The 10,000-nt window shown below is 44.6% G+C and overlaps 1 protein-coding gene across 2 annotated transcripts in view; it reads right to left on the bottom strand.

Annotated features, from left to right (window-relative positions):
* zbtb32 (zinc finger and BTB domain containing 32) overlaps nucleotides 1-10,000 on the bottom strand; it is a 24,832-nt gene that overhangs the window by 14,556 nt on the left and 276 nt on the right. For both annotated transcript variants that reach the window (XM_035431313.1, XM_035431303.1), the window contains exon 2: nucleotides 867-1,942. In XM_035431313.1, the coding sequence (XP_035287204.1) occupies nucleotides 867-1,855 (989 nt within the window). In that variant the 5' untranslated portion in view covers nucleotides 1,856-1,942. The remainder of the gene's footprint in view (nucleotides 1-866; nucleotides 1,943-10,000) is intronic.

Raw genomic sequence — 10,000 nt, 5'->3', positions numbered from 1 at the left:
ACCTCGGTGCCTTTCATGTGCCTGGCGGCTGGGGTGGGGGGAAACGCCGGGGGATCCCCCAGACCGCCTCACGGGCTCGTTTTAAAAAATCGCGGCCCTGTGAACCACTCCGCTCTGCCCTCTTCCCCCGTCCGCAAAAAGAACATTTCCTGCATCATGCGCTCAGTACGATTCAGGGGTGGGGTGGGGTGGGGTGGGGGCACGCCTGTGGGGAACAGTCTTCCGTGCATCGCACTGCAAGCTGCCACACTGATGAAACACACTGACCCGGTAAATGACGTCAAAACCCAGCTCGGTGACAAATAAATTGCGAAAAGTGACGCACATGATGAAACTCGGCTGGATGAAATTTGACTAAAACAAACCTACAGCTAGACTGCAGACTTCCCTTTCAAATGTAACCAATAAAAAACAAAACTTCTTCAGACCCAGCAGAGACTGATCGAGGCAATTAGGACAGATGGAGAACTATAGACATGGTTAGGGGGGACTTTTAAAAAAGGGGAAAGTACAGGAGGAGGGACACTTTCACACACACACACTCTTGCACACACACACTGACACACGCACACACTCTCTCACACACACACACACACAAATGCAGGCACTCACGCTTGCATGCACAAACTCACACAACACTCACACAACACACACACATGCACACACACACACACACACACGGACACCTGCGAGGCAGTTAGCTGTGTGGAATTTAGGCAAATCAGGGACATTCTAAGCTCTGTTATAACAGGGAATGGGAACCCACAAAGCCAGAGGAGGAGGGGAAACCTGCTCATTCTGCAACCAAAGAGTGGAATCAGACTGAGCCTCTGGTGAGCTGTTTTTCCACCACGGCCGCGCCTTACCTTTCCCCACCACCTGGCACGGCGTCCATCAGCGCAACGTCCACCGAGGCCTTCTTTCCCAGGGGGCCGTGCTTCATCGAGGCGGCCAGCTTCTGCGGCGCTTGGAGGAGGCTGTGGTGGAAGGGGTGGAGCAGCCTGGCGTAGCTGAAGATGGAGTCGTGCACTTGGGGGAGGGTCTGGGGAGGGAAGAGTGGGTACACGGGCGTGGAGAAGGGGAAGGAGTAAGCCAGTAAGGGCTGGGAGGACTGGAGGGTGCGGATGGAGAAATCTGTAGTGGACGGGGACATTCCCGCGCCCCACCCAAGTTTGGGGGGCCTGGTGGGGGAGGGAGCGGGCAGATGGGGGGCGGCACTGGCGATGACGCTGACTCTGCGCAGCGTCTCGTCGGGTTTGGGCTCCCTGCTGCGGGGGGAGTCGTGGGGAGGGGAGCCCGGCCCCTCCAGGTCAGTGCTGCCGGGGGACGCCTCCGAGGATTGGGGTTCCCCTCCGGCGGAGCCCGAGGACCTGCGCCCGCGGTGTCCCGCGCCCGGCCCGGGGTCCGCCCTCTCCAGCCAGGCCAGGCACTGCCTCCCCAGCTCCTCCATCCCCAGGGCGCGGGCGGCCTCTGCCAGCCCCGGCAGGTCTGCCACCGGCACCTCCAGCACCTCCGCGTAGGCGTAGTCCAGCACCTGCCGGAAGGCGTGGGCGGAGAGGGCGTCGATGGTGCAGCGGCGGCGGTGGTCGTGGCGGTCGTCATGGTGGTCGTGGTGGTCGTCATGGTGGTCGCGGTGGTCGTCGTGGTCGCGGCGGTCGTCGTGGTCGCGGTCGTCCTCGGCGACGGTCAGCCGCCGCTCCAGCTCCCGGCTGGCGCAGGCCAGCACCAGGCTGTGGGCCCGGAAGGCCTGGCCGTCCACCACGACCACGGCGTCGCAGAACGCGCCCGAGCGGCGGAGCTCCCCGGCCCGCCGCAGGAGGGGCGAGTACAGGGGGTTGCGCAGCTGGGCGGACATCTTAGAACCCGAGCGGGGCCCGGGGGTCGGAGCTGGAGGAGAGGCGAGAGCTGGGGTTCAAGGCCCGGCCAGAGATCTCCATCCAACCTGGGGCAGACAGAGAAACTCACATTACATCACATTACATCACATTACTTTACATTACATTACATTACATTACATTACTTTACATTACATCACATTACATCACATTACTTTACATTACATCACATTACATCACATCACATTACAGTACATTACTTTACATTACATCACATTATATTACAGTACATTACATTATTCCGACCTAACCTGTGCTCAGTCAAACTAGGGGGCAGTACAAGCTACAACATTAGGACGATACTACAAAGTACATTAAGCGCTGGAATAAAGGTAACATTTGTGCTCCATGAATAAAGAAACAATCCATCCATCTGTAATCAAACCCGCCTGGTCAGGGACACGGGGGTGGACTGAAGCCTATCCCATCATGCATTGGGTGAGAGGCAGGAATACACCCTGGACAGGTCATGAATCAGTCACCAAGCACTCACACCATTAAGAATAGAAAAGGGAGGAAAATATCGTTGATATATAATCTACAATGAGTGAATATGTTATCATTTGTACAAAACATTGAAAAGATGTACTGGATTTATTTTACTATTTAGCTGGTTTTGTGATTGGTGTCCTAGGGAAAGTATATGACAGAGAAGTCAAATCAGACCACAGAGTTCCTAAATTAACAGGCTTTCATTTTTAACTTGACCCACTCCTGCACTGCACCCCACCCCTAATGACTAAATCATTTTAAAAAGCTGCACGCCTGATCCAAACAGGGAAGTCGTGCCTTGTCATTAATGCGTGAATCATCATCAGTAATGACATTTTTAAAGCATTAATAATAAATGTTGCCATTAATGCTGGACAGGGGACAATTGTTTGTGTCAATGCTTCTTAAATATTGCTCTTTTACTCAGGACTTCTCAATATTTCTGGCTCAGTATGATACATTCTCTTATATTTAATAAAATACTGAATGTAAAGTAAAAAATAGGTGAACTTAGTATACATATTAATCGTTTGATTTTCATTTGTGTGAATCGCTCATCCTTTTAAGGGGATTTCTGCTGCGGAAATTCTCCCATTGAAAGGTAACGGATTGAAGGAAGAAATGAGAGACCGAAAAGACAAGGACCTAATTTAAATATTCCCACACCACGTGTTCTTCCTATACCCACTCTGTTTCCCACTGTTAACCTTTGAGTATGTTTGATCTTATGTGGTAGGAAGATGCTGCTGAGGGTAATGACAATAATATTTTTTGCCTCTTCTATCTGGGTTGTAGATCAGCTATAAGTGGAAATCAACAAGTTGAAGATGGAAAATCTGAACTGATTGCAGGCACAAAATAACTGATTTTAACTGAAAACTGAAAAGAAAAAAAAGTGGTTTATAGCGCTGCATTTTTGAAACTATGTGAATTTATTTGATTACACAGTGAATTCATCCTGTGAATCTCCTTGAAAGATGATGTCTCTTTATAAAACTATGAAATAATAAGACTTGCACACTTGATGTAATGCTCCAAAATTTCATCAGACGGCTTGGAATGACGTTAATTTTCGAGCATTTTATCAAGGGTGTGAGTCTTGTAGATGTTAAACAAAATACTGAAAACAATACCTTATTGTCGATAATTTTGACAGCAAACTTTCTGAGAAAGAAAACGATGAACGAAACCTTTCCTCTGAACAGTTTTAAGTGCGTATTATGACTCTGCTCAGACCAACTGCTGTGTTTTATTCTTAATTTGAGTCTTTCACCCTGAGCAATATTTTTCTTTAAAACATTTTCTATCGATGAACATCTAACGAACATTTTGTGATAAAATCACGGTTTTTCAAAATGAAATGCGTTTGGTCTAGTGTAATTTTAATTTTACAGAAGGAGCAAGTGCATCAGCCTGGATTTCATCAGTTTTTCTCTTTAAGATTTTCTCACAAACAACAAGACCCTGCCTGACAGACACAGACACGCAGCGTACAGCATTTTCCTGGCGAGCATGCACGCTAAAGTTCTGCGCATTTGGTAACCGGAGGCCTAGAAAGGCACACGCAGTATTCTTCTGTCCTGCGTGCTAAACGAAATATAGTCGGTGCTCTGCAAGCCTGGTTTACGTGGAGAAGGAGAGCTTTGTTTCAACTCTGAATTTCTGGTTACTGGCGCGCACACACATGCCGAAGCCACAAACCTCTTCAAAATACGAAACCATGACTAATGCCAGGAGTACACATATGCATTGTAACGGAATGTTGTAACGACAACAACAATATGTTTCATACACTGTACGGTTTAAGAAGTGCATACGACCTGGTGGAAAATTCAGCTTACAGCCTAAGGTGGAATTGAGCTGGGACCATCCCGATGCCATCTGAAATTCGGTGATGGTCTCAACCATTTCGTCACCAACTTGACCATCTACAAACTAGCTTCGAAACCAGCTGGACCAGCTAAAAACCAGGCTGGAACCAAGCTGAAATGTCCACCAGGGCAGTGCCAACAGTGACCTTTGCTGTCCACAGTGGGTAATACAGTTCTAATAAATTATGCTCTATTCATGATAAATACTGTTACAATTAGACTGAAGGGTCATACGGTAGGATAATGAACCTGGAACAGAGAGGAAAAACAAAGAAGAGAGACAGACAGAAGGCAGTAGACGTGCGATGAACGCACGAGGGAAAGGGTCGGGGCGTGCAGACAGAATGTGGATCGTTCTCAGGAGGTGAGACTGAAACGCTGAGGCCGGCGCTGAGCTCACACCGCAGCGCTTCAGAGGGCCAACTGGACGCACGGCGCCTCGGGCGACGTCCTGCCGCGCGGGGAGTGGCTTCAGTCACACTCCTCTGTTCCCCCTGTGGGTTTCAGCAGGGGGGACGGCTGGCCCCGCGGGGGGCGTCCGTCAAAAAATGTAATGTCATTAAATTTGGGGTCATGTGATGCCGCGTCGGCAATCCTCCGAGTTTGAATCGTTTGACCAAAATTTGAATATTGTGCAATACTGACTAAAATCGGAAGTCTGATATAACGCGTGTCTCTCCGTCTCTCTGTTTCTCTCTCTCTCACTGTGCAATGCAAATAGGAATGCAGAAGGCAATGCTGACGCACGAAAACACCTCCTCCATCTGACGACGACAGCAGGTTCGACGGAAAGTAAAAAATCTGAAATGACGAAATTTGTTGGCATAATTACTGGAACTTAGTCTCATGCGTTTAGAAGCACACACGCACCCTGCCCCACACACACACGCACACACACACACACACACACGCACACAAACACACACACACACACACACACACACACCCTGCCCCACACACACATGCGCACACGCACACGCACACACACACACCCTGCCCCACACACACATGCGCACACGCACACGCACACACACACACACGCACACGCACACACACACACACACGCACACAAACACACACACACACACACACGCACACAAACACACACACACACACACAGAGAAGCTGTCGCATGGCTTCACTCTCAAAACCCAAAATGCAATGTAGTGAGGTGACAAATTCATGGTTATTTCCATAAATGCAGTTTCCCCCAGCCAAGATAATTGCAGATAGTCCATCTATCCGCATAATTTTAATTTGCGTATCTGTGCTACCTCTTGAGTACTTACACATAGCGACCCACAGTACCGGCGTCCTGATGTCCTTAAGTTTGCATCTGGAACACTAGTCACTCATTCTGGACCACTGTTCTTTATGCATGAGCCACAGATTGACCTCCAAGCTTTACCACTAATTCAGTCCGGTTTGTATAGTGTGTCATTGTGACACCAGGTTTTTCTACTGAAATTTATCTGAGATTGAAATGATAAGCGTTGGCACTCTAATTTAGGATTCACGAGGCCTTCGTGCAAACCTGCCAGTTTCGCCTTCACACCCGCAGGGAACGCTAACAACTTTTTTTTGGGGGGCTGGACGGACGTGGATGGGTGACGAGACCAGTGTTTCACACGCAGTGAAGAGAGCTCCCCTCTCTACTGGCCAGTGGAGAGCTGCTAGCGTGGTGCTGAACATTTACAACAAGAATCGCTGAATCGGGGGGCGACATAGCTCAGCAGGTAAGACCGATTGACTGGCAGTCGGAGGGTTGCCGGTTCAAACCCCGCCCTGGGCGTGTCGAAGTGTCCTTGAGCAAGACACCTAACCCCTAACTGCTCTGGCAAATGAGAGGCATCAATTGTAAAGCACTTTAGATAAAAGCGCTATATAAATGCAGTCCATTTACCATATAAATGCAGTCCATTTACCGAAAACGTAAACGTGGAAAAGAGGCTTCCGTGTAGCCCGCAGCCTCGTACCAGGGGCCTACGGCAGACCTGAAAGTCACAGAAGTCGGCGCGTGGGGGTATTCTGCCCTCTCTGTTAGTTCTCTTCCCCAGCTTCTTCTCTTTCTTTTCTCTTTTTGCTCATACGTGTGGCCTCTGTCCCCAGTTCCCACCGTGTGCCAACTGAAGCGATCGCGTCTGAATGAAACAGGAAAGCGAATTCTAAAGTACACCCGTTTCCACGTTTTACTAAAACCAATTTAAAAAAAAAAACATTCTCACACCTCCACTTCTACACTCTATACGTTGTATGACTTTGTTGTATGAAATTTATTTGGTCAAATTGTGAACGATTATGACCGCAAAACAAAAACGCTTTAAAAAAGAAAAAAGAAAAAAAAAAAAAAAAAAAATCATGCCTCCATGTGTGACTCACTGGGGATGATGAATGGAGCTTGTGTGTTAACATCTTGGCCTTGCTGGAAGGACAGGGCAGTGAAAGCATTAGCATTTATTTTCAAGTAATAACATGTGAATAAAGCAACCGCACATTGGCAGCGACTTCTCACCATGTCAAGATAGTGTTAACTTTTTCTTCAGAAAGTTCAGCACAATCACCACAAGTAGCTTGTAAAATGTAAAAAAAAAACACTTGCATTCATTTTAAAATCTTGATTGAACCCAGACCAATGTACTTATGCATCATGTTTAGTTCTTTTTAAATTAAAATATATAAAATATGATATATTATTATTTTTTTCAGTCATATCTGTGTGCTACTGGCACTAAAATTTTCTTTTACTTACTGCGGTATCTTGAAATGACCTTTATCAGTTAATGATTGTAATCGCTGATGAATATTTCTGAGGTATTACCTATATGATTAAACCTAACATCAATGGTGAAATTGCATTTGTCATGTTGCTAAATATACTGACTTATTTTTTGAAATCCTTTCAGTAAATAATATCATTATTGTGCAGTGATTGTGTTCTAGATGTTCTTTAACTAAGTGCTCACATTTATATTTTTATGTTGTCTTTGAAAATAAGCAGAAACAAGATTTGATTGGTTCTCATCAAGATCTGTTGAGACTTTGTCATAATGAGAAATGAAATAACATGGTGATTCATGCAAGCAATCTTTCATATTTATATTTTTTTCTCTCGCCCATTTTAGTTTAACACAAAAACTTTATTAAACCTGTAAATAGAGGCGCATATTAAATTACAATGTTGAAGAAAACCATCTCTGATCTCTTTTTCCAGCTCCCTTGTAACCTACACTGCAATGGGTCCTTAGGCTGATAAACTTGATTTAAGTTGCAAATGCTGCTAAATATTCTAGAAATACATGTCATCACATTCTTAATGATTCAGTCAGCGCACTCCAGAACAGCGTTCTACATGTAAAATGTGCTTTTATTCTCTAGTAACATTAACTACGAAAAGAGTATTCATTCATTTATTTATTTATTTATTTAAAAAAAAAAAAAAACATTTCATAATGATAATTTAAGTGCGGTTAGTCCTACCTGCTTTACTGAATGACCCCTTAAACTGTCTTGGAAAGGTCTGATAACAGTAAAGTTACTCTGCACACTCGTTGGACGATTAAACAAATTTAAAATATGAGTCTGAAAAGCTGGAGAAAAAAATTGCCTGAATATTTAAAAACAGTTCTGGTCCCTGCCCCACATAGAATCTAAATGCCTATGAAGTTCCTAGACAGATATTCAGTTTTTTAATACCACAAATTGAATTTGGAGGCCCAGACCTACATTTAATCACTAACAAATTTTGTTATTGTTTCAAAAACAGCTTTCAATAACATAACATATTATCATAGTACTCAAACCATAGCTCATATGGTGTAAACCCATCAGTCAGCGTTTGATGTGTCGTGCCTTATTTCCAATGTCTAGAGGTGCCAGTGGTGACATGCGTTCATGTCAGACTGTACCTGACCTTTGGCAAGGTACTGTAAGGTATTGGGTTTTGTCAAAAGCTTTGGTGTTACATTTAAATAATTTTTTTGAACACTGTATCTAGGTCACAGTGGAAAAAACGAGAAAAAAATCTATTTATTCTGTAGCCGTTTCCTGACTAAATTAACCTTATCTCAAAATCTACAACCTAGAGCACCCTTTGATGTTTTCAATTTCGTACGCTGACTTCCATACCAGGGATCTGTTGTTGTGCGTATATTATATGTGCATAAAATGATACTTTCGTCTTTAATCAATAGCATGCTTCAATATTAAAATGCTTTTAAAAAAAAAGTAAAATAAAAATAATAAATTCAATAGTTTAGAATCTCTGTGAATTGACAACAATCGAGTCTCCTTTCAAGCATCAGGAACACAGAACTTTGTTAACAAAATGGTACACAATCATCAACGTCACATCACGCCCGCTACCTAAATGTTTTGGATCAGGCAGTCCATCACAAAAGGTCACAATGAATCACATGACCTCTAGACTAGCTTAAGAAAATGTAAAAAATGTAGGTATAACTCCATCACAAATACCGCAGTTTGTGTGGCACATGAACACATCGTACTATACGCACTGTAGCACCGAAATACATTAGACCACAGATCAAAAGCACATACAGATTGTAAGATTCATCATGACAGAATATGTCAAGGGCTTCTATTCTGCAGATTCAGCCAACGATTGGAATCAAGAGCATGTCATGTCAAAGTAATTTCTGGCTAAAGCAAAGCAGGAGACTGAAAGCACAGGATTTCATTGTGCTGCATGATTAATCTCAGGTGATTCTTACAGCATCGTTACATTTTTCACTTCTGTGAATTTCCCAGAAGTACCCTGAATCACCTTTCACTGATGGACCACAGAAGACCACGCTCAGACAGACATCTCTGCGATCGAATTTACAGGGAAGGATCAAAAGCTCTGCAGCCCTACTCAGGCGACCTTCCAGGAACTGTTGACATTTATCAACCCAGTTGATGCTGACTTCAGTGTGTTCACCACAGCGATGGTTCAGGATCAATATCCTCAGCATTGTGGAACCGAGGCTGCAGTGTAGTATAATGGGTAAGGTAACCTTCGTCTTGTAACCTAAAGGTCACAGGTTCCTTTCCCTGAGTAGGACACTGCTGTTGTACCCTTGAGCGAGGTACCTAACCTGCATTGCTTCAGTATATATCCAGCTGTATAACTGGATACAATATTAAATGATGCGTAAAAGCTGTGTAAGTCGCTCTGAATAACAGCGTCTGCTAAATGCTGTAATGTAATGTAAGGCAGTTCATTATCCCTGAAAAAAAACCTCTGCCAAGCAAATTAGGTTTTACTTTTGAGTTCAATACAAAAACAGGAGGAGGTAGATCTGGAGAGTGATGGGTACTGTATGAGCAAGAAACTTAATTGCCATCTTTTCTCTTTGCTTCAAATTCCAGCTTAGGCTTCAATATCGCCATCTTCAGTGGTTACCCAGAACGCAAATAAAATTGTCTGTCTATAATGAGGTGCACTTGTGCGTGAGATACTGTAGTTAATAACTGCATTATAAACTATAGAGAAAGAGTCGCCATGGTGAGAACATAAACTCTGAGATCTTCTCTCTCGTGTGTGCACGGTGTGATGTGCTGAAGGGGACAATCTCACGGTGACACATTTCCCCCATGCCTTCAAATAGCAAAATTGACAAGAACGAAGCCCCAGTTTCTACGAAAACCAAAATGAGCTTGTTGGCGAAGAGATTTTGAAGCTTGCATCTGAAACCACAGGCAGATGAGCTAGACCAAGGAAGAGAAAGAGAGAGAGAGCGA

Source organism: Anguilla anguilla, chromosome 1, assembly GCF_013347855.1.
Source record: "Anguilla anguilla isolate fAngAng1 chromosome 1, fAngAng1.pri, whole genome shotgun sequence".
Lineage (NCBI taxonomy): Eukaryota > Metazoa > Chordata > Actinopteri > Anguilliformes > Anguillidae > Anguilla > Anguilla anguilla.
Note: the sequence above shows the minus strand (reverse complement) of the source record. Positions and strands in the feature narration are given on the sequence as shown.